This window comes from Anolis carolinensis, chromosome 1 (assembly GCF_035594765.1).
Source record: "Anolis carolinensis isolate JA03-04 chromosome 1, rAnoCar3.1.pri, whole genome shotgun sequence".
In the NCBI taxonomy this organism is placed as follows: domain Eukaryota; kingdom Metazoa; phylum Chordata; class Lepidosauria; order Squamata; family Dactyloidae; genus Anolis; species Anolis carolinensis.
This window is the reverse complement of record NC_085841.1, coordinates 311,933,568-311,958,627: the sequence shown is the minus strand read 5'-3', so window position 1 is coordinate 311,958,627 and position 25,060 is coordinate 311,933,568. Positions and strand designations below refer to the sequence as shown.

Genomic DNA, 25,060 nt, shown 5'->3' with positions numbered 1-25,060 from the left:
ATCTCTAAGATGGACGCTTTCCTTTGCTTTATTGTTGCAACAATCCCCTGTTTGCCTGATTCTGAGAAGGGAATCTAAAAGTTTAACATCAAATATGTGATTGTGAAATGCTGAAAGACAGGCAAGATGCATCTATTTACATTATTTATACCCCGCCCTTCTCACCCTGAAAGGGACTCAGAGCAGCTTACAGAACACACATAAGATAAAAATTCAATGCCAATTATACAATTAACAAGGACAGACAACACGAGCAGAGGTAAAGGCACTTTCCCCCATCTTATTATTATTACATTTAAGGAAATGTTATAATTCTTAAAATTTTTTACTGGGATTTTATATGTATTGTTGTTTTTATACTTATGTTATATATTCATACTTGTATATCTGTATAGTTTGTATTGTGGTTTATATGCAGCATTATAATGCTTCTGTGAGGCGCCCCAAGTCCCACCTGGGAGATGGTGGCAGGCTACAAATAAAGATGGTGCTGTCGCTCCATCTTCAATGGCGAGGAGCTGTCATCTGATTGATGTCCTTAAGAGTATCTTTATTACCTCCCAGCTAAAAGCAGTACCTATTTATCTACTCGCATTTCTGTTTTCAACCTGCTAGGTGAGCAGGTGAGCTGAGGCTAATGGTGGGTGTTTACCCTGACCTGGGATTGAACTGCCGATCTTTCGATCGGCAGGATTTTCCTGCAACACAGCTGTTTAGCCTGCTGTGCTAAGCCTGGCTCTCAATACTTGTTTTATCAGTATAAAAATACCCATTTTAAAGCAGTAATGTTATGAGGCAAAACTTGCCATTGTTTTCCTGAAAAAAATGAGCCTGACATTCCTTGTTCAGATTGCCTGAAACCATTTTAAATGGTAGAAGGTATTTGGATTGACACTTATCAGAAGCATCATGTTCACTTATTACAAATTTTAATGAATTAATTCACCTCTAATCCCATCCTAATTTCAGTGTTTCAGCTGCTTAAAGAATAGGAAAGGATGGTAAGAAGGACTTGTGCATCAATTTTCCAAATTTATTGTTGAGCGATTGCAGTGCAGGAGGCTTGTTGCCAGGTACTATGTAACAGTATTTTCTAACACTACAGATCATGGAGTTTTGAAATTTATTTTTTTAAAAACAAGCAGTTCCAGTTTCTCATTATAGTGTTTTAAATGTGGCCTCTTGTTTTTTTTTTTGTTGCACTGTAAGAATGGTTGCTCATAAGGTTACTCTTCATATTTCATAAGTTCTCATTGTTTTAGCATTGATAAGACAATGATATACAATGTAAAAGAAATACTGTTTAAATCCTTTATATTTTTCCTGTGGAAAATAACTATACCAGTAAAGTAACTGGATCTCACTCATGTTGAGTAGAATATCAAAACAGCAAAATACAATTAACAATATTGGGACAGTATATTTATTTTTATTTCCATAATGAAAAGTGCACCTGTTACAGGGCTCTGTGTCTTGTTTTTTTTTAGAATGAGGTATTGCTGGTTGTACAAGTGCAGTTATACATGTAAATTAAATCATTTGACAGGCCTGCAATTTAGGTTTTCAAGTTAATGAAATCTCATCCCGAAAGGCAAGCCAGATTATAATCAGCCATTAGCTTCCTACATAAATTGTTCTTCAGAAGATAAAGATTTTCTGTGATAAAAAGATGGCAATGGCAAGCTGCAAGTTTCGCAAAGTGTAGAGTTGCTCAAATTGAGTGAAGCCAACAAACCTGTGGAGTCTTTATAACCTGCTCAGCTGGTGTCAAATTGGCCCACCCAGACCTTGCTTTCTACTTCGGAATTATTGTGTCTGCCCCTTTCATCTTTTGTACTCTTCAGTTTTCATTAAACGACATGTTAAACACTGCTACCAATTTGTAGAATGCTGTGGAAGAGAAAGTGATGTTATTATAAAATATTTTACAGTGACCTATCAAATTAACTTATAAGTAATATCGCCGTCCTGAGCCTTTGTTAGAGCACAGGATTAAAAAGCCAACACTAGCGTAAGAGTTGTTGGAATTGCAGCTTCTACCATTCACTAGATTTGATGGTTAGATCCCCTATTCTTTAAAATACATTTTGAGACACTGATATCATGTGGCTGGCTGGAGGGGAGAGATTTAGTGAGGCCTTTTCAAGAGGTATGGCACATCTACACTGATCATTTAATGCTGCCGACATGGAGCTGATCCAGGGTAACAGAGTAGACAGCTCAGGTCCTAACTGCATCTCCTTGTACAATCACATCACCTTGTATGAACCTGCCCAGGCCCTAAAATCTTCAGGAGAGACCCTTCTCTTATTCCTACCTCCATCTCAAGCTCATTTGGTGGGAATGAGAGAGAAATGAGAAGTAGCTGATTGCTCTGGAAAGTCCAAGGGATACAAAATTGCACACTAGGCCTGCTATAGTTGCCCATAAATAAAACTAATAACTAACTAGTTAACTGGGGCCTTTCTACACTGCCAAATAATCCAGTTTATCAAATCAGATAATCAACATTATCTGCTTTGAACTGGATTATCTGAGTCTACACACCCATTGTTGCTCAGTCGTTTAGTCGTCTCCAACTCTTCGTGACCTCATGGACCAGCCCACGCCAGAGCTCCCTGTTGGCCGTCACCGCCCCCAGTTCCTTCAAGGTCAAGCCAGTCACTTCAAGGATACTGTCCATCCATCTTGCCCTTGGTCGGCCCCTCTTCCTTTTTCCTCCCATTTTCCCCAGCATTGTGATCTTTTACAAGCTTTCCTATTTCCTCATGATATGGCCAAAATACTTCAGCATTGATGAGGAATGCTAGAACATACAGTCTAACAAGGTCTGAAGTACTGCACTTTGCTCACGCCTGGCTTAAAGAACGCAGGGATATTAGCCATTGTCACAAAGCAAGATTAGGGTAAGAGAATGAAAATGTGTGGGGGGCCAGGAGCCAGTTGCCCTCCCCAAAAGGCTCTGAAGAGATTTTTATCACAACAGGAAATTATCAGCCGTCACTTCTGATTTATGTTTTAGTATAGTGTAGAAGGGCCCTGATAGCGATCTGAATTGGATGCAACACCATATTGTGCCATAGCATTATAGACACATTCCAGAAACAGGTCGTTTTGTGCCCTGACTTGCATTTGAGCCCAACATTTGACTATCTGCTGATCTCATTTTTATAAGATTCTGTTTGCAGTTTTAACAAATCCTTTACACAAATCCTTTACACCCTTTACACAATAGCAAGCCAGTTCATCATTTTCATTAAAACATTAACATCAAAGAAATTACATAATTTCTACTCATTCTGCCCATAATCCTCTAAGTGACTTAATTGTCTTTGCCCCCTTTTTGCACTTAGTGTACTTAGTCATCTCTGTTTTCAGGAAATCCTTTGTATGTTGAATTCCTCCATGCACTCCTGGGTCTTAAGTGGTGATCTAGAAGTTCAAGATGGGTGTGGATCCCAGCTTTGCCAGTCACCTTATTTCTGCCTGAATCAAGAATGTCTTGCACAAACACACCATTGCCACAGGGCTCCACCTAAGAGATCTGGAAATGAAGCATCATTTCCTGATTACCATGATAATGGGATGGAGGAACTCCAATTAGGGTCAATTGGGATACTTTAGAAACCTGGAGGCCTCTTCATCAGGTAATCCTAGAGGGTATAATGCAAATTCAACTGTTTGACATAAAGCTCTTCAACCTACTTCAGTGGTGATAAATTACAAGCTGCTATGGGCCAATTTTCGGATTTGGCGTTTGGGACGGCTTTACACCTCACTGTTCCATGTACAACTGTCACAGCTGGAGGCCTTCAGTAGTTTTTAATATACTTTGAGCCAACTTTTTTTATTTAAGGAGAGCTCTGAAGGTGAGAGAGCTGTAAAAACTGGGTTGGGGGTGCAATCGAGGTTATATTTTGCCTACTCTTGATCTATTTCCCCCGATGGCACAGGGGGTTAAACTGCTGAGCTGTTGAACTTGATGACCAAAAGATTGGCGGTTTGAATCCGGGGAATGGGGTGAGCTCCTGCTGTTAAGCCCAGCTTCTGCCAACCTAACAGTTCAAAAACATGAACATATGAGTACCGATCTGGCGGGAAGGTAACAGCGCTCTTTGCAGTCATGTCTGTCATATAACCTTGGAGGTGTCTATGGACAAACTTGGCTCTTAGGTTTAGAAATGGAGATGAGCACCAACCCCCAGAGTTGGACATGACTAGACTTTTTTTAAATTAATTTTTTATTGAACCGTTTACATGAAATATAAAAGATATGGGATGGGGAAAATAGGAAAGTGGTAATGGAGTGGAAAAAGGTCTGAAGGGCTCTAGAATAAAAAGGAGGTGAGGAAAGAGAAGGGGCTGGGGAATGAAAAACTAAGAATAGCCAACAATAGGGATGTAAACATTCAACTCTTTTATTTTCAAAATTGAGGTCAAATGCTGTGGAGGAAATGAATATTTCTGTGTATTTGACACCCACTGTGAGAATTAAAATATCTCAAAATGTTATCCTGCACAGTAATACATGTGAGTTTTTTCCATGCACAAACATTGTTCCCATATTTTAAAACAAAATATTGCTGTTCCTTGTGCAAGAACTGCCACCACCCCCCTCCAAAAAAGGCTTGCACAAACAATCATATCACTATTCAGAAATAGTGGGGAGAGGATTACACCCCCAAACCCACTCACACACAGTTGAAAGAAAGTGAAATAACATATTATATTTTGTGTAAAAAGTGCTGCTTTCTATGACAAAATTGTAGGGGGAATATGACTTTTTTGCTGATTTTTAAAAACCAAATGTTTCAAAATGTAGAAATATAATCACATAATGCAAGAATAGTAATAATCTTTGCCTAGTGGAGAGAAAACATTTCAAATATATCATTACTGTGATAAAAAAAGATTATGAGCAAAAATGTACATCCCTGAAATGGATGCTGCATGCCTTTCAGGAAAGCTTGGCAGCAATTACTATTACTGATACTCACTGATGTATTTCCAAGGAGCCCTAAAGGAGTTTCCTGCAATGTTAGGGAAATGCGATATGCAAAATGTGATGAGACAGGGGAAGTAAAAGGTTGGCATGCATCAAGTACTCCACGGGCCATATTTTAAGTCTAGGATGATATTTTATCATACAATAATATAGCATTACAAGTATATGTCAGGTAATTAAGTAGATGTGTTCCTAGGCATTACTTTTTAACAGAAAATTTGGTGCCACAGGCAAAAACATTGGAGAAAGAATAGGATAGATTCCTATAGGCCCGGGCTGTGGCGCAGGCTGGTGAGCATCCAGCTGCAGCCAGCTACAACAAATCACTCTGACCAAGAGGTCATGAGTTCGAGGCCAGCTCGGAGCCTATGTTTGTCTTGTCTTTGTTCTATGTTAAAGGCATTGAATGTTTGCCTTATAAGTGTAATGTGATCCACCCTGAGTCCCCTTCGGGGTGAGAAGGGCGGAATATAAATATTGTAAATAAATAAATAAATACATTACATTAAAAGAAGAGCAGTGCAACATTGTAAACAAAATTAACAATATTGTCATGTGTGATGGAACAACCAGGCCAGATAAACTTTATGTAAGTAAACAAAAGGATTGTCACAGTATTGTTGGGGGCTTTCACAGCCGGAATCACTGGAGTGTTTTGTGGTTTCCGGGCTGTATGGACGTGTTCTAGCAGCATTTTCTCTTAATGTCTCTCCTGCATTTGTGGCTGGCATCTTCAGAAGATCTAATCAGATCAGATCCTTTGAAGATGCCAGCCACAGATGCAGCTGAAACATCAGGAGAAAATGCTGCTAGAACACAGCCATACAGCCCAGAAACCACACAACAGGATTTCCACACTTGCAGAACCCACATGAAAGGTTGTTCCAAAATGGAATGAACTTACGTTTTCCAAGTTATTGCTTTTAACTGCCATCAAGGTGATTTTGACTTATGGTGACTCTGTGAATGAGAGATCGCCAAGTCCCCCGTCCTCAACAGCCTTGCTTAGATTTTGGAGATTCATAGCCCTGGCTTTCTGGATTGATTCTTTTTATTTTTTTATTGTATTTATTTACAGTATTTATATTCTGCCCTTCTCACCTCAAAGGGGACTCGGGCAGATCCCAATGCACATATACATAGCAAACATTCAATGCCATTAGTTATACGACATATAGACAGACACAGAGGCAATTTAACATTTGCCAGCTTCTGGCTTCATGCGGATATGCTCAATTCCGGCCACAGGGGGAGCTGCTGCTTCCTTGTTCACTTGTGACACTGAGTCCTTGATGGAGTACTTCCTCATTCCTTTCCGCACGCTACTGGAAGTTTTTTATGCTGTTGTAAATTAGTTAAATTAGTCTCCCTGTATAAAGCGGTACCTAAATTTTCTACTCGACATATGCAACTACCTTTTGAACTGCTTAGGTCAACAGCGAGCTAGGCTATTAATAGTTGGGAGCTTAATCCGATCTGGGCTTCGATCTCATGACCTCTCAGTCAGTAGTGATTTATTGCAGTTGGCTACTAACTAGCTGCACCACAGCCCAGCCCCTCTATCCACTCGGAGTGCAGTCTTCCTCTTTTCCAACTGCCTCCTACCTTATCATGGATTGTTGCCTTTCCTACTGAGTCATGGTTTCTTGTGACAGTCTCAGTTTCGTCATCTTGGCTTCTAGGAAGAATTCATGTTTTGATTTGTTCTAGGATTCATTTATTTCTTCATGATATCTGTAAAACACTTTTCCAACCCCAAAGGTCAATTGGGTCGATGTTCTTCTTGTCATCTTTTTACTGCTTTCATACATTTAATCATAAATATGATGGCATAGATAAACACAATTTATTTTTAATTATATATCTTCACACTTCTGGATCATATTTAGTACCGTCATACCTGCCCTTCCAAGTTCTTGTCTTTTTCTGTTTTCTTGACTGCAAATTCCATTCTGATTAATGACTCATCCGTACTATTTTCTTTCTGCTAGTAGTGTAGTGTCATCTGTACATCTTAAATTGTTGATGATTATTGTTGATGATTAATCTTGTTTTACATACTATAAGCTCAGCATGCAAGTTCAACAGATAGTGTGATAAAATCTAACCTTACCTGAACTCTTTTGCAAATGGAAACCATTTAGTTTCTCCATCCTCTGTCCTGATAGTAGTACAGGTTATGCATTAAGACAATTAAGTATGGTGGCAAGCCAATTTCTTTAAGAGTGGGCCGAAGTTTTTCTTGGTCAACCCAATGTTGATATCACTCAAAAATCTCCCAGCTAGGCAGAGGTCAAAGAAGAAAAGGAGAGTCTCAGTGTACATAAAAAAGACTTTGGAAAAGGGAGCTTCTTTGTCAGAGGCTTTGCTATTTGAGGTAGAAAAGAAAACCCATTATTATCCAAGGTGTGCTTGAAAGACTCTTCTGTATACTGCATAGTTTATTTGAAGTTCATTGACTTTGCTTTATTCCAGATTCAGCAGTATCCTGTTTCCCTTTTGTCTGTCAGAATCATAAGAGCCAATATAATCACCTCCAGAGATACATGTAAGTAGTATGCATCTTTCAGTCTGAAAATATACCTGTGAAGAAGCTGTAGATGAAATGGAAACATGATGAGTATTCCTTATCCAAAATATTTCAAATCAGAGGGAGGGACCCCAAAGTCCATCTGACAATCAAAGCACTCCTGACAAATGAGCATCCAGCCCAATTAAAAAAACCCTCCCAAAAAGGTGCCCCCTACCATACTCCAAGGCGGCATATTGCACTATTGGAAAGCTGTTACTATCACAACGTTTTTCCTAATGTTTAGTAAAATCTCTTTTCCTGAAGTTTGAATTAGCTTCTTGATGTCTCAGGGCATATCTACACTGACCACTTAATGCAGTTTGAAGACAGTTTGTCAATGCAATGTTTACATAAAACACACATGTGAACCAACGCAGCAAAATGCATTCAGGGCTTTAAAATGGAATAAGCAGTCAGGGATACTCGGAAATAGAGTCCTTAATCAGTTTGAATGCACTGGTTTATTACTTGGTTGTAACCATTAGTCTTACATAAGGATTCCTATCATTTTATTTATGCATGCCTTGACTCTTACAAATGACTGGTTGTCTTCTGAAGTAGGTCAAAATGACAATAGTTCATAGAATGTGTTGAAAGGAATGAAAAGGTCATTTTGGCCCACATAGCTATTCTGATCCCGTACAAATAGCCTAAAAAAAGATAAAGAATGGCAAATGATACCTTTTATACAGAGGTGGTTCAACCACCAGGCCAACTAGGCAGTTGCTTGTGGCGCCATCTTGTTGGGGGCACCATCGAGGCAACTCCTATCTCCTGCGGCCTGCCTCCGCAAGGTATTGAACTGCTTTTTCTGTTGATTTGTTGTAAAAAAACATGATGTTTTAGTGCTTAATTTGTAAAATCTTAATGTAATTTGATGTTTAATAGGCTTTTCCTTAATCCCTCCTTATTATCAAACATTTTTGCCTATCCAACGCTTTTATTTTTCAGTGATTGGTTTGGGGGGAGGCATCAAAATTCTGTTTGCCTACACTTGAAAAATACCTAGGGCCGGCTCTGCTTTTATATGGAATATTTCTATTGATTGGTTTGAAATGGTGTGTACATTCACATTTGAAATATACTTTATCAGGGAAAGTTTTTCACAGCAAAATAAAATATAGTAAAATACTGGGTTGGTTGCAAAATGCACCATGCTGTTTATAATAGTTTCTGATTTCTTCTGTTGATGAGATCTCTTTTTGCCCTATTAGTGGCACCTCAGTACAGCACATTAGTTTATCAAGTGATACCAAAGTGTTCATCGCCAACACAAAAACCCTTTCATGCCATTTGATATAGTTCAAAACAGAGCCTGACCATCAAAATGTTTCCAAAAATAGCTGCTGCTGTCACACTTATTTTAAAATCTTTTGCAAAACCACCTCTCACCCTTCTCTTTTGGCCATCTCAGGATGATGATTAGATTTTAAATATTAACACTTCCATCTCCTGCTCTGCAGTGTCTCCATCAGATTGCTACGTGACCTTGCATCTGCCAACAGCATCTAATAAGAAATTTAGAACCCAAACAGTCCAGGACTCTTATAACCCAGTCTGGAATGAGACATTCTGGTTTAGAATACAAACTGAGATCAAGGTAAGGTAAGTTACTCAAGATGCTATCCACTTCTTTGGAAAGCAGAGTACTGGTAGACAAAGATGTTTTAAAAAGTTGCAACAAAGGCACTTCCAAAAAAAACATGCTCAATGGGGATTTTCAAAGAAAGAAAGAGATTCGTCGGATCGGGGTATTGGGTGGCAACCTGTGCTGGACGGGGTTGCACTCCCCCTGAAATCACAGGTCCGCAGTTTGGGGGTCCTCCTGGATTCAGCGTTGACGCTTGAGGCTCAGGTGTCGGCGGTGGCCGGGAGGGCTTTTGCACAACTCAAACTTGTGCGCCAACTGCGACCATACCTCGTGAAGTCTGACTTGACCACGGTGGTGCACGCCTTAGTTACCTCTAGACTGGACTACTGTAATGCACTCTACGTGGGGCTTCCCTTGAAGACGGCCCGGAAATTACAACTAGTCCAACGCTCGGCGGCCAGATTAATAACGGGAGCGAGTTTCAGGGAGAGATCCACTCCCTTGTTTAAGGAGCTCCACTGGCTGCCGTTCATTTTCCGGTCCCAATTCAAGGTGCAGACCATCATTTATAAAGCCCTAAACGGTTTGGGACCCGCCTACCTTCGTGACCGCATCTCCTACTATAAACCTGCCCGAGCCCTTCGTTCATCTGGGGAGGCCCTCCTGTCTCCACTGCCTTTATCACAGGCCCGCCTTGTGGGAACAAGGGAGAGGGCCTTTTCTGCTGTGGCCCCCCGTTTGTGGAACTCACTGCCCATTGAGATCAGGCTAGCCCCCACTCTTTTAGCCTTTAGGAAAGTTTTAAAAACATGGCTCTTCCGGTGTGCTTTCGGAGAGTAATTGTATATACCTCCTGTGTTTCTCTCCCCAACATGTATTCTGTAGACCCTGTTCCCCATGGTTTTATTCTTATCTCTTCTTACCCCGAGTTTTTAACCTTGTGTCCATGCGGCCCGCCCTTGTTATGTTATGCTACGTTCTGCTTTTTTGTTCTGTATTGTGTAGTGTTATTGTTGCATTGTTTAATTGCATTCTGATATGTTGTTTTTATATTTTGTCTATTGTATTGTCTTGGGCATGGCCCCATGTGAGCCGCCCCGAGTCCCCGTTGGGGAGATGGTGGCGGGGTATAAATAAAGTTTTATTATTATTATTATTATATTATCAGAAAGTCTTTGGACTTTATTACACCAACCCTCTGTGTGTCAACATTCACATTAGTGTAGATCAGACCAGCACAACCTGGAATTCAGCTCTCAGAATTTCTGACCTGGGATTTGGAGTACTAAAGACCTGGAAGTACAAGGGCTATCCACAAAGTAGGTTACGTTTTGGATTTTAAAAAGGACAAAGTATAGGAGAAATCATTTACCATATACAGCTGAAAGACACATCCCAATACTACAATCTCATGTAATTTATTTATTTGTCCAATTTTGTGGGATTCTTTTAGGCTTGTTCTTCCTGAGAACGTGGTGGAAATCCTTGGGGCTGTGAGGGCAACCACGTCGGCTCTGGACCCTTGCCCGTCTTGGCTAATTAAATCGGCCAGGGAGGGGCTGGTTGATTGGTTTGTGTTGATCATTAATGCATCGCTGGAGCAGGGGTTTTTTCCATCTTATCTGAAACAAGCTGTGGTTCGTCCACTCCTTAAAAAGGTTTCCCTTGACTCTACGATGCTGAACAATTTCAGACCAATCTCCAACCTCCCTTTCTTGGGTAAGGTGCTGGAGCGGGTGGTTGCCTCCCAGCTCCAGGGCTTTCTAGATGACATCAACTACCTAGATCAGTCACAGTCTGGTTTCAGGCCTGGTCACGGCACCGAGACAGCCTTGGTCGCCTTGGTGGATGACCTCCGTAGAGAGCTGGACAGGGGGAGTGTGACCCTGTTGGTTCTCTTGGACATCTCAGCGGCTTTCGATACCATCGATCATGGTATCCTTCTGGGACGACTCTCTGGGATGGGTCTCGGGGGCACGGTTTTGTCGTGGCTCCGATCCTTCCTGGAGGGTCGATCCCAGATGGTGAAGCTGGGAGACGCCTGCTCGGACCCCTGGCCTTTGAGCTGTGGGGTCCCGCAAGGTTCTACTCTGTCTCCCATGCTCTTTAACATCTACATGAAACCGCTGGGAGAGGTCATCCGGAGTTTTGGAGTTGGGTGTCACCTCTATGCAGATGACGCACAACTCTACTACTCTTTTCCACCTAATTCCAAGGAGGCCTCTCGGGTGCTGGACGAGTGCCTGGCCGCTGTGTCTATCTGGATGAGGAGGAACAAGCTGAAGATCAATCCCGACAAGACAGAGGTCCTCCTGGTTGATCGTAAACCTGAACGGGGTATAGGGTGGCAACCTGTGCTGGACGGGGTTACACTCCCCCTGAAGCCACAGGTCCGCAGTCTGGGAGTCCTCTTGGATTCATCGCTTACGCTTGAGGCTCAGGCGTCGGCGGTGTCTGGGAGGGCCTTCGCACAATTGAGACTCGTGCGCCAACTGCAACCGTACCTCGCGAAGGCTGATCTGGCCGGGGTGGTCCATGCCTTGGTCACCTCCAGACTGGACTACTGTAATGCGCTCTACGTGGGGCTGCCCTTGAAAACGGCTCGGAAGTTCCAACTGGTCCAACGAGCGGCAGCCAGGATGTTAACTGGGGTCCCTTACAGACAGAGGTCAACCCTCCTGTTTAAGGAGCTCCACTGGCTGCCATTTATTTACCGAGCCCAATTTAAGGTGCAGGTGCTTACCTACAAAGCCCTGAACGGTTTGGGACCATCCTACCTCCGTGACCGCATCTTTGTCTACGAACCCACGCATTCACTTCGGTCATCTGGAGAGACCCTGCTCGTGATCCCGCCGCGTCGCAAACGCGGTTGGTGGGGACACGAGACAGGGCCTTCTCTGTGGTGGCCCCCCGACTCTGGAACACCCTCCCCAAGGATCTCAGACAGGCCCCTACATTGGCAGTCTTCAGAAAGAATTTGAAGACCTGGCTGTTCCAATGTGCCTTCCCAGATTAATAGGAAATCTCCAATACCAAGTCCCATAAGCACTTTATTAGAACTAAGATCGCATATCGCACTCTGCACTTGCTCTATAAGCCTTATATATCAGTTCTATTGTGTTTTAGCGTATTGTTATTGCTTGTGGTTTATACTGTTTTAATTGTTTTAATTTGCCTTTTGTTTTGTATTGCTACATTGTGTGTTGAGGCCTTGGCCTTTGTAAGCCGCATCGAGTCCTTCGGGAGATGCTAGCGGGGTACAAATAAAGTTTAATAATAATTATTTATTTGTTTATTTATTTCAATTATTTATACCCCACCCTTCTCACTCGAGGGGACTCAAGGTGGCTTACAAGTGGCAATTGATGCTGTTACACTGATATACAGTGAACTAAAATGTTAAAACAGTTAAAACAGTCATAAAATACAATATACAAAGTTTAAAACAATGCAAAGTGCTTATGCCATTCATCCACCAGACCTTATACAAGAGCTGTAATTCAGACTGCATCGAAGCCAACACATGCTTATTCTTCAAATGCCTGCGTACATAGCCAGGTCTTCAGTTTTTTTCTGAACCCCAGAAGGCATGGGGCCTGCCAAATGTCACTGGGGAGGGAGTTCCACAGCTGGGCCTCTCCAGATGATCTTAAGGTTCTCATGGGCTCATAGGTAAATTGGACCTGAACCGTTTAGGACTTTGTAGGCCAAGACCAGCACTTTGAATTGGGCTCGGTAGCATATCGGCAACCAGTGGAGCTGGCTTAACAAGGGATCCCCATTGAAATCTAGGCATTAGGGTTGTCCAAATATTCGTTATGTTTCTCGTTTCGTAATTATTTCGTATTGTTCTCGTTTTTTGAAACGAGTATTGAAACGTTTTCCCTGGGCACAACTGGCAATGTAATTTGAACCATCGTTGGCCCATTCTCTAATTGTTTCTTAAAATTTTCGTTAAATTTTTTCCTTCCAATTTTTTTTTAATATTTTTTAAAAATTATTTTTTATTTATTTTTTTGTTTCTGCAACCTAACATGAATGGGAGCCTAGCGCAGCCTAACATGGCTACCGCTCCCTGGCCAATCAGAGTCTTCCACGATGGCTGAAAAAGGTGGGGGCTAGCATCCTCCGCGTCCACATCCTCCGCAACGGAGCCAAGCCATTCTGGGCTAGGATACCGAGGAGAGAGGGTGTTTCGCGCGCGCTGGGAAGCTGCTTGCTTGCTTGGGGGAGAGAGGGCTAAGTGACTGGGGTAGAGTGTCTGTTGTTGCTGGTTTGATATTGTGTTTCTTTTTGGGGAAATTGGCTTGGGGCAGAGTCCTTGCTGTGGCTGGCTTTAGGCAACTTTTATTTTCCAAAGGACGTCTGTGTCCCTGTAAGCGGTAGGGGTGCTTTTGCTTTCCTTTCCTACTCCTGAGGGAGACCCTTTGCCTTTCTTTTTTTCTTTTTTGGAATCATTCACCACATAAGCCCTTCTTTCCAATCCTGAAAGGGGGGAACTAGAAAATTATAGTTTCCTAAGGACGTCTGCTCCGTTTGTAATCCCAAGCCCCCAGGCTGAGTGTTATTGCAGCAATCACAAAGACACACATTGTTTTCAAACCTAAAGGGTACATTGGAAGAAATAGTTTCCAAAGGACGTGGGGCACCCGCCAAGGCATTGCTTCCCTCACGCTCCATTTCTATTCCCAAGCCTTGGGCTGAGTTTTATTTCTGCAATCACAAAGTCAGACATTGATTTGATTCAATAGAGGGTCCACAGCAATTTATAGTTTCCAAAGGACGTTGCCAATCCTGTCAAGGCATTGCTTGGCGTGTGCTGCATTTCTAATCCAAAGTCCTCAGCCAGAGTTTCATTTTTGCAATCACAAGGTCAGCCAGTGGCACCATTGATCAAAAGGTTCAAAGGCAATTTATAGTTTCCAAAGGACAGTGGCACTCCTGCCAAGGCATTGCTTGGCGTGTGCTGCATTTCTAATCCAAAGTCTACACAAGTAGAAGAGGGACTTTTACAGTGATAAGAACCCAACTGAACAGGAAGTAAGACTTTCAAACCAGGAACAGGTTTCTTCAAATATTGAAAAATAGTGTATTATAAAAAGTTATGAAAATTCGCCAAAAATCATAGGAGACAGGAAATGTTCTGCAATTTGTTGAGCAAAGAGTGTTGAATGTGATCTCCCACTGTACCAAATTTGATGAGGACAGCTCAAGAAATGAGGGCAGGAGACCCCCAGAAAAGTCCCCCCCTGGTTTCCTGTTTTTTGGCGATTGCGCATGCGTGTCCGCCATTTTAGAAACATTTTAGAAACATTATGAATTTTCGGAAATATCCGAAAATTTTGGGTGAAACATTTAGAAATAATTTCTATATCAAAGAGCCGGCACCCCCTACTTTAGAAACGAGAATTGAAACAATTTTTCCATCGATCGGACAAGCCTACTAGGCATGTCTCATATAGATAAATGAATTTGAAAAGTACTGCTCCAGTAAATTCCCCGCTTGTGTCCTCAGTCCTTCCCCCTTCTCCCTTCCTGCAGCGAAGCCAAAATGCTGCACTACCAGCCACACCCCCATTGTTAGAAACGGAGAAGAGAGGCAGCAAATTTACAGGGGCAGACCTTTTCAAACTCATTTATCTATATGAGACGTGCCTAGATTTCAATGGGGATTACGTGAGATTGTAGTATTGGATTTGTCTTTCTGCTGCATATGGTAAATGATTTCTCCTATACTTTGTCCTTTTTAAAATCCAAAACGTAACCTACTTTGAGGATAGCCCTCATATCAAACACATTTCAATCAACCTGCACCAGGCCACAGATTGTGCAGGCCTGGTGCAGATAATGGATACATACTGACTTGAGCACCTTTGATGTTTCACTTCTTTTCAGTAACGTGATTGCACTAGTTCGACAAGCCGTACTCTTGCAATCAGACATCTGTACACCCTTGAAACCCCACTTTCCTGCACTACTCCCCACCAAGTACTCCAAATCCCAGGTCAGAAATTCCGAGAGCTGAATTCCAGGTTGTGCAGGTCTGATCTACACTGACCTTGCAATTTATTTATATTGGGGTTTTTTTTGTGCAATTGCACAATTCTAGCTTTAAAAATCAGCAAAGATAAGCATATAAAATATATAAAATAAGCAAAAAGCAACCACTTTGGGTATAGAATGGAGAACAGAGGGAGAAATCCCTCTCACTGCATCACATTTATGCCAGCACAACACAGAAGGAAAAGGGGGGCAGTGAACTAGATTACATTGTAGAACTGTAGTAAGATGGGGAGCTATTGGGGTTTCATCCATCAATAGCTAATTGTGGGAAGACAAACTAGTAGCAGGATACACATGGTGTTGTGTGATAGGCACTGTCAATGCTCATTTGCCTGCTTTGTGTGGTAACGTCTTTTGATTCTCCTGCTGAAATGTTTGTATGACAAAAAGGGCTGTGTGCAAGTCGTTTTGTGCAAATATGAGTTTTGGTGTTGAAAGTAATCTTTATGCATTTCTAAGAGGCAGAGAGTTTGCCTTTGGGCCCAACAAGAGGAGATGCATTTACCATGCAGGTTTTTTAAAAATGCAAATGTATCAGGTAACAGGAGGAATGATAATTATCAGAATCCAACAAAGTTGGAAGAGAGTGGATTCATTTATGTTTTGTCCTTTTATTGCAAATATCACCCACAGGAGAAAGATTTTCCCAAGGACTGCAGTAGGGGAAGAAAGGCTGTTGGGATCCTAATAATTGCCAGTTTTCCTCACCAGCTGATGATATTTGCATTTTAGTAAACCTGCACTTAGATGCCAATTCATATTTGTCATATTTGTTTTTTCATATTGCAGCCAACACACTCACTCTATCCCTTGGTTAATGATCCATGTATGCTTATGGGCATGAGGAAGTTTTGCACATATTAAATGCTCCTCTGTATGTGCTGGAAAAATAGTTTTCCACTTTGGATTTATATATTATTTTTAGACAAAGAATGTTATATGCTATTCTGTACTATATTTTACCTGTTTTTTAGAATAAAAATTATCATGTAAAATGTAAATCCCTTGAAAAACAGAGAAAATATATAGATGTGGAAGTAATGGAGGCACTTGAGACACTTTGCATATCTTTCTACAACTTTTATAAAAGAAAAAAGATTTCTGGGATTTTATTTATTTATTTATTTACATCACTTTTACCCTGCCCTTCTCACTCATAGGGACTCAGTTCTTTGTTATGTACACAGAGTTCAGTCCCGGTGGTCCTTGCATGTGAAAGCATCCATAACTATAGGTTTGTTAGCAACAGCAAGAAAGATACTACTGATTAACAGAATGTTTGTCACAAGCTGCAATCCATATTCCATTTATTCTAGAGGAAAAACGTCTACTGATATGAAAGAACAAATAAAGCAAAAATGAATAAAGAACAGATAAAGCAAACATAAATACACAGCTTTAAGAACATTTTTTCCTGTTTCCTAGAATATCCTAGTGTTGCAAGTCTGTGATGCGGATCCAGTCACCCCAGATGACATACAGTTTACTGTCCTGTTTGATCTGGCAAAAATCCGTCCTGGAGCAACAGATCGTGAGATATTTTCTTTAAAACCAGAGGTGAGGCTTAGAAAGCTGCCCTGAAGACAACAACAACAATAATTATATTTGTATTTTTTACCTACCTCTCCTTGTGGCTCGAGGTAGGTTACAACATTGCTAAACACACACATTCATATAAAAATATTCTATAAAATGCATGTATTAAAAACATATCCCTACAAAACACACATGAAAATAAACAGAACAAAAATTAAACATTAAACACAAGTTTAAAATTAAAACTGGCTGTGTAGGCCTACCGTAATAGAGGTCTTCAAATGTGTTCGAAATTCCCACAGCTCATTTAGCTGTCAGAGCTCTTTTGGCAGGTTGTTACACAGTTTTGGGGCAGCTGATGAAAAGGTCCTCTGGTTGATGATCACCAGTTGGGTTCTAACAGGCTGGAATACCTGTCCTGCAGAGGACCTAATTGTTCATGATGGATTGTACGGGAGAAGGCAATGCTGTAGGTAACCTTGACCTAAACCATGTAGGGCTTTAAATTTTTAACTTGGTATCTTATATGGTTTACTACTACTACTACTACTAATAGTAATAGTAATAATAATTTTTATGTATACCTTCCCCCCCTCCCTGAAGGGACTCGGGTTGGCTTACAACAAGTAATAATACAAAAATATGAGCAATACAGGAAAGCTTGGAAAAGATCACGATGATGGGGGAAATGGAAGGAAAAAGGAAGAGAGGCCGGCCAAGGTCAAGATGGATGGACGGTATCCTTGAAGTGACTGGGTTGATCTTGAAGGAACTGGGGGCGGTGACGGCCAACAAGGAGCTCTGGCGTGGACTGGTCCATGAGGTCACAAAGAGTCGGAGACGACTAAACGACTGAGCAGCAGCATGAGCAATACATGATAAACAACAATAACAATAACCAATTATCATTTAGTGCAATTTAAAATACCATAAGTATTAATAAATAACAATTTAAAAGCAATTTGTCCTGTAAAAACAATCTAAGTATATATCACTGTTTAACCAGCCATTCTTGCTATCAAGCTATCCAGGGTTATTATTAATGATCTCGTGGTCATTCCAAATACTGTCTGATGGTTTCTAATACAGTCTAGTCATTCTTAAAGGCTTGCTTAAATAGCCATGTTTTTAGCTCCTTCTCAAAAGTTAACAAGGTAAGCACTTGTCTTATTTCCTTGTGGAGAGCATTCCAGAGCAGTGAAGCCACCTTTAGCTTAGAAATGGAAAAATACAGTCTTGCCAACAAAACAAAATTAGATTTTGTAGATGTTTGAGATGACAGAAATAAATAAATTGTCCAATTTGATTAAAAAGAAGTTCTCAGAAAAATTTAAAGTACCGGGAGTCCTTTTAAACTTTTATAAAGAAGAAGAAAAACATGAACAGGACTTTCATCTTTTTCTTATCTATAAGGTAAAAGATATTATTATGTCTACTATTTATTATCTAGTCCATATTATAACAATAAATCTCAAGACAGCATACAGGTACCATCAAAGTGAATAAGACAAAGCAATTTTAAACAAAAAAAGTTTAAATAGGTTGAAAACATATTAAATGCTGTTATCAAGTTTACAACAGGCTTAAAAAGCTAAAACTATTTTAAAAAGTCAAAGTTAAGTATCTATTAAGCATAAAATTGCTAAAGAAACTTATTTAGGGAGGCCAATATGTGATTTAGCAATAAAAATGGCAGAAAATACATATTAATAATAAAAACAAAATAAAGTTAGGTAGCCTTGTGTTTGCAGCAGCCACATTGTTCTAATAGAACTAAAAAGCTTTGACATAGACAGGACACTCCCTTTATTCACCCCAAAAGTTACAACCAAACAAATATGTAGGAATCCCATGTGGAGCACCATTAAAAAGCAAATGCAGCAAAGGGAGGCGTTTTTCGTAAGCATAGAATGTGTAACAGAAAGGTAATAATTAAAAGAGGCATTGCATATCTCCTGGGATTGTTTGTATAGATTAAAAGACTGAAGGATGGAAAGCAGAAAGATGGGGACAGAGGAACTAAGACATGGAAGTGTGTGGTATCTATTTGTTTAATAGTGATAGCTTTTTTTGTGCAAAATTGAATTTTTTTCATGGAAAATAATATTGCAACACAGAATGCAAAACCCGGGAATATTTGACCCTTGTAGTGCTGTACAAACAAATGTCCAAGGGATAACTTTAGGTGCTGCTGGTATGTAGTCAGAGGATTTGCAATTGTTCTTGGTTCTGAACCAGATGTGTTTGCATCTGCACACAGACCATTTACAGCAACAGCTATAGATGTTAGTTGGAATACTATAAACTCTGCAGTGGTTGGGTCCGAGGCCTGCTATGGTAGCCGCTTTGAGTCTCCTTGTGAAGAGAAAAAGCGGGGTATAAATAAACATAAACATAATAATCATCATCATCACCACCACCATCATCATCATCATCATTTCAGAGCTGAAAGATTGGAATCCATATATTTATATTGTATAATTTTCATTTCTGCATTTGTTAGGCAGTTAGTCATTTAATCAATAATTTTGATATTCTCAGGATAACGCCTGTCCCTATAATATTGAATCTCTGGAAGTGGAATTCAAGTTGGCAGAAATGTAAGTACTTTGTTAGATACAATGTCATAAGAAAACAATAATAATCATAATAATAAATTGATGCTGTGTATTCTTGGGAATTTTTCTTTTACTTTGATTTTCTACTAGGAACAGAAGTATAGGGGCTTCATCATTTTGATATGCCCCCCCCCCAATTTTGCCAGAAACAGAAGGCACACATGGCATTTTGCAGCAACCAGCGCACCTTCCCTCCTTCCCCCATTACATGGGGGCATTGGGGCAAGGTGCCCTGCCCATGCCCCCATCAGACTGGGGAAAGGGTGGCAACGTGAGTTGTCGTGTTGCCCTTTCCACTATCAGATGAGCCAAAACCACAGGTAGCTCCGTCGGAAGATAACTTACCTTTCATTGTTGGCAAGGAAGTGTCTTGTGGCTCTTCCTTGCCACTTTGGCCATGAATGGGACAGGGCCACGTCCTGCATCATGTGATGGCGCTTGGCAGGTCCCGTGGCCCAAATGGAGCAAGGGGCTAATTATTCCATAATCTTGTAATAACCCACAAAATTTAAAAGAAAAGTCCCATTCATAATGCTTTCTTTAGAAATAAATTCAACTCAGGCTGGATCTACACTGCCATATATAAAATCCAGATTATCTGCTTTGAACTGGATTATATGGCAGTGTAAACTCATATAATCTGGTTCAAATCAGATAATGTTGATTATCTGATTTGATAATCTGGATTGTATGGCAGTGTAGATCTTGCCTTAGTAGCACTTCTAGATAATGGATTAATATTTATCAAGTCCCTATATTAATTTTTTTGCAATTTCTTGACCCTATTTCTGTTTTGGTTTGTAAATCATATGCTCCAGATCTTTCCATTTCACCTCCCAAGAGAAATTACTTTTGAAAATTCTAGGGAACCTATTGCCCATCTCTACTTACTTCTAAAATGACGTGGACAACCATGAGAGGAAAGGATGTCTCCCCACTACTTTAAATGCAGGAGGGGATAGGAGAGTTTCCTTCACCACATCCCCGTCCCCAGTGATTATAGAACCAAGAGAGAACTTTTATTAAGTTACTTTCCTTTTTTTAAAAAAAAAAAATGTTTTCACCTGGTCTTAGAATGATTTATGCCCAAAGCCTGTGGGGGGCTACATACAATCCTTGGGGCACATTTTGCCCATTATATTCTAAACCTTGTGAATAAATTATTAACAACCTTTCCTGAATCTGATTCATTTCTTTCTCTTTCTTTTCTACATTTCAGCTTAGGACCTCCTGAACAACTGATTTCCAATGGTGTCCTGGCGGTAAGTTTATCTTGATTCTTACACTTATTGGAGCAGAAGTTGATAACGAGGTGTCCAGCGACTCTATTATTAATGCATTTCTCAGGGAGGGGAACTTTCCAAGTTGCTTAAAAGAAACAGTAGTTAGACTGCCTGAAAAAGCCCTCCCTGGATCCACTGGACCTTAATAATTACAGAGCAGTGTTTCAATCACCTTTTTTGAGCAAGGTGATTGAGGAGACAGTTGCCCTCCAACTCCAGGCAGTGTTGGATGAACACACACTTCCTTGGCCCATTTCAAACCAGCTTCAGAGCAGGATACGGAATTGAGACTGCTATAATCACTTTAGTGGATGATCTCCATATTAACATTGACAAGATGTGTGTGTCCCTGTTGGTACTTCTTTCAATAATATCAACTATGGTATACTTCAGGAATGCATGGAGGGACCAGGGATCGGAGGCACTGTGCTGCAATGGTTCTGGTTGTCCCTCTCAGACAGGTTCCAGATGGTGGTGCTTGGGGTGCCATTCTATCTCCAATGATTTTAACATTTACATGAAAATACTGGGAGAGATCATCTGGAAGCATGGGGCAGGGTGTTATTGGTATGCTGATGACACCCAAATATATTTCTCCATGCCTTAAAAAACAACTTTAGCTACATATAGCATGTCTTCTCTGAATGAATGTCTGAAGGAGGTAATGGGCTGAATGAGGAAAAACCAATTGAAACTGAATCCAGATAAGATAGAGGTGCTTGCCATCAAGTGTCCTAACCTGGAGATGGAGGTGTGTCAACTACTTCTGGATGGTGTTATACTTCTCCTGAAAGACTGTGTTCGCAGTGTGGGAGATCCATCTCTCCAAATGCCAACCCAGGTAGATGCAATGGTCAGGAGTGGTTCCTACTAGCTTTGACTTATATGTCATCTGTGCCCCTTCCTAGATTCGGAGGACCTAAAGATGGTAGGTAGTGCCATTGTAACCTCAAGGATGTGTTTGTAACCTCAAGGATGGACTTCTGCAATGCACATAAAATTGGGCTACCTCTGTGCCATGTTTGGAAACTCCAATTAGTTCAAAACATGGCAGCCAGACTAGTTACAGGAACATGTAAGAGTGAGGATATCACCACTATACTAAAATTACTCCTCTGGTTTCCAATTAGTTTCCAGGCAAAGTTAAAATGTTGGTTTTGACCTACAAAGTTTGAGTACAGGATTGCCTTCTCATATACAATCCACTTCAGACACTGAGGTCCTCTGTGGGGCCTTTACTCCAACCAGCCAGAACCTGACTGTCCACCATCACCCAGAGGATCTTTTCATCAGATGCCCCATCGCTGTGGAATGACCTGCTGGAAGAGTTTCAACAGCTGTCAGAATTTAAGACACAACTGAAGACCTATATTTTCTACCCAGTCAATTTTAACTCTTGAATTTTAACCTGAATTTTATTAGTGAATTTTAATCTATATTTTACCTGTATATATTTGTTATATGTATTTTAATCGTTTTTTATTTTATCTTAACCGAGTTGTACCATGCCTTGAGCCACAAGGAGAGGTGGATAATAAGAACTGTACTCTGATTTGTACAGTGAGAAAAAAGAAAGAAAAAGACGCAATTAAATAACATCTATGATTATGTTTGAGTCAGATTTTCCTCCAAATATCCCAGTTGCAGGGACCTAGATCATTGTACCTTTCATTTTCATAGGCCCGTGAGCTTTCCATTTTGGATATCAGGGTGAACAGAGAAGGGAATGAAAAGCTGTTGGAAGGTTGGTCTATCTCACATAATTCCAAGTAGTGTATTATCAACCTCTGTCTATTTGTGGGTTATTTCTTGGGGCTTTATTTTTAAGTGATCAATTTAAAACTGTTAATAATTAACTAAAAAGGCAAGTTGATTGATTTGAGAGCACACTAGCAAAGTTGATTATTTTTAATGTAAAATGTACACATAATACTAGTGACAGTTTAGTGCATTACATTTTTAAACTTTGAAAATATGCTTAGTTAATCACTTATTTATAATCAGTTAAAAGATTTTCAGTCTTCTAATCACAAAAAGCAACTGCATGTTCAGAGACAGCTTCTACTAATATGTTATTTTAGTGCTTAATGTTTTGCCATTTTTTATGTTTGGCAAGTAGCAATATGTAGTATGATAATGAATTTGATAACTGATAGTAAACATATCCAGGATTTGTAAGGGAAATTTTTGTATGGTGGAATCTGAAATTTAATAGGTTTTGAATTCTGGAGCTTATCTAGTTTCCTAAATGGTGTAAATAAAGCATGTTTATTAGACAGAAGAACACAGTGTTTTTAATTACATGTAGATCACAGTGATCATGCTTCAAAGTTATTTTATATACTATTTAGTGTTTTAAAATTAACTTATATATTTACAATTTTATAGAGCAAATCTCTATGGGAAAATGATCTACAAATTCTTGTGGAACAGAAATCTGTAATTAAACATCTTAAATTGTTGTTGTTGTTTAGCCAACACAAATATTGTGCTCACAGTGCAAGAGTCCTATGAAGAAACACAGAAGACATCCAAAGATAAAGATTCTTTCCGCTTCCATTGTATAAAAAGCTGGGATCCAGTACTAAAAGTCAAGCTTCAGGTAAGGACTCCTTACTGTTATTTTGTGTCAGGCAGTACTAAGAAAAAAAAATTGTAAATCAGAATTTTCTTTATTAAAGAAACCATCTTTGGATCCAACTGAATTGGGCAACTTCCGCCCTGGAATGCATGGTGGCCTCGCAACTCCAGGAATTCATGGATGAAACAGATTATCTAGATCCATTTCAATCTGTTTCAGGCCCAGCTATGGGACTGAGACGGCTTTGGTCACCTTGGTAAATGATCTAAGCAGAGAACCATTGTCCTGTGGGGTCCCGCAGGGCTCTGTACTTTCCCCATGTTGTTTAACATCTACATGAAGCCACTGGGAGAGATCACCCAGAGTTTTGGAGTTTGATGCCACCTGTACGCAAATGACACCCAACTCTATTACTTAAAAAAGCCAAGAAAGCCGCCCAGACTCTGAACAGATACCTGTCAGCTGTAATGGACTAGATGAGGACAAACACATTAAAATTGAATCCAGACAAGACAGAGGTTGTCCTGGTCAGCTGCAAAGCAGATCAAGGTATAGAGTGGCATCCTGAGCTGGATGGGGTAACACTTCCCCTGAAGTCACAGGTCCGCAGATTTGGGGTCCTTCTGGACTTATTGCTAAACCTGGAGGTGCAGGTGTCGGCTGTGTCCAGGAGGGCCTTTGCACAATTAAAACTTGTGTGCCAGCTGCATCTATACCTTGGGAAGCCAGACCTGGCCATGGTGGTCCATACTTTGGTTACATCCCACCTAGACTACTGAAACACACACTACGTGGGGCTGCCCTTGAAGAGTGCTTGGAAGCTTCAACTAATCCAAAGAGCTGCAGCCAGACTACTTATAAGTGCTGGACACAGGGAGTGCACCACCCCCTGCTACAGCTTCTTCACTGGTTGCCAGTTTGTTTCCGAGCCTGATTCAAGGTTCTGGTTCTGACCTTTAAAGCCCTAAATGGCTCAGGTCCAACTTATCTATCCGACTGCTCTACTCTCTCTTCTGCCGCCATCTCAAAATACGGTTGACTGTGACAAGAGAGAGGGCCTTCTCAGCGGCTGCTTCGAGGCTTTGGAATACCCTCCCCAGGGAGATCAAAATGGCACCCTCCCTAACATAATTCAAGCAACAGCTGAAAACTTTTATATTTAAGCAAGCCTTCAGTGAATAAATCTTAGGATGAATAGATGAGAATGTCTACTCTTCACTGGGCGGTGCTAAGTGCAATATGATGTCATAAGATTGCACAATTCTGTATACTTTTTAAAATACTTAATTATGTTTTATCTTGCTTGTTTATAATGTTTTATATTTGTGCATTCAATTGTTGCTGATTTTGTACTGTATTTTGAACATGTTGGAAGCTACTTTGGGTCCCTTTGTGGGAGAAAAGTGGCATATAAATAAAGATTTATTATTATTATTATTATTATTATTATTATTATTATTATTATTATTATTATTATTATCATCTACCCCTTCTCAAAGCACAATTCCTTTCTGTTTCTCATTAGCTTTAAATGCTGCAGATGGTCAAGGGGCCTTACCGTCTTAAAACCTGGCTTTCCCTCCGCTCAACTGCTTCAATCTACAATATCCAAATAATTTACAAATCCCATTTGCCTATGAATTAAAGCAGGATTTTGGATTGTGCAGCCTGCTGAAATCCCCACTGGGGCCCTGGAGTCCTTGTTCTTCGAGAGGAAACAAGTTGTTTAGCCTAAAACTAAGAGTTGAATCACTTAAAGCACCAAAAGCTTGCTATATTTCATACCCGCCCTGCCCCTTCAAAACTTTAAA

At 40.4% G+C, this 25,060-nt stretch overlaps 1 protein-coding gene across 3 annotated transcripts in view; it reads left to right on the top strand.

Annotated features, from left to right (window-relative positions):
• Positions 1-9,008: 9,008 nt before the first annotated feature.
• The window catches only part of LOC100562197 (cytosolic phospholipase A2 beta), a 42,803-nt gene continuing 26,751 nt past the window's right edge, over positions 9,009-25,060 (top strand). Inside the window, exons 1-6 of one of the 3 annotated variants that reach the window (XM_016992066.2) lie at positions 9,009-9,177; positions 16,657-16,788; positions 19,309-19,367; positions 20,605-20,647; positions 22,349-22,412; positions 23,143-23,270. Coding sequence is in view for 2 of the 3 variants with exons in the window: in XM_016992070.2 (XP_016847559.1) it covers positions 17,207-17,236; positions 19,309-19,367; positions 20,605-20,647; positions 22,349-22,412; positions 23,143-23,270 (324 nt within the window). In the remaining variant the exon portion in view is untranslated. Of the gene's footprint in view, positions 9,178-16,656; positions 16,789-17,034; positions 17,237-19,308; positions 19,368-20,604; positions 20,648-22,348; positions 22,413-23,142; positions 23,271-25,060 lie in introns of those variants that run through there. The other 2 variants (XM_016992070.2, XM_062968146.1) reach the window with 2 other exon arrangements.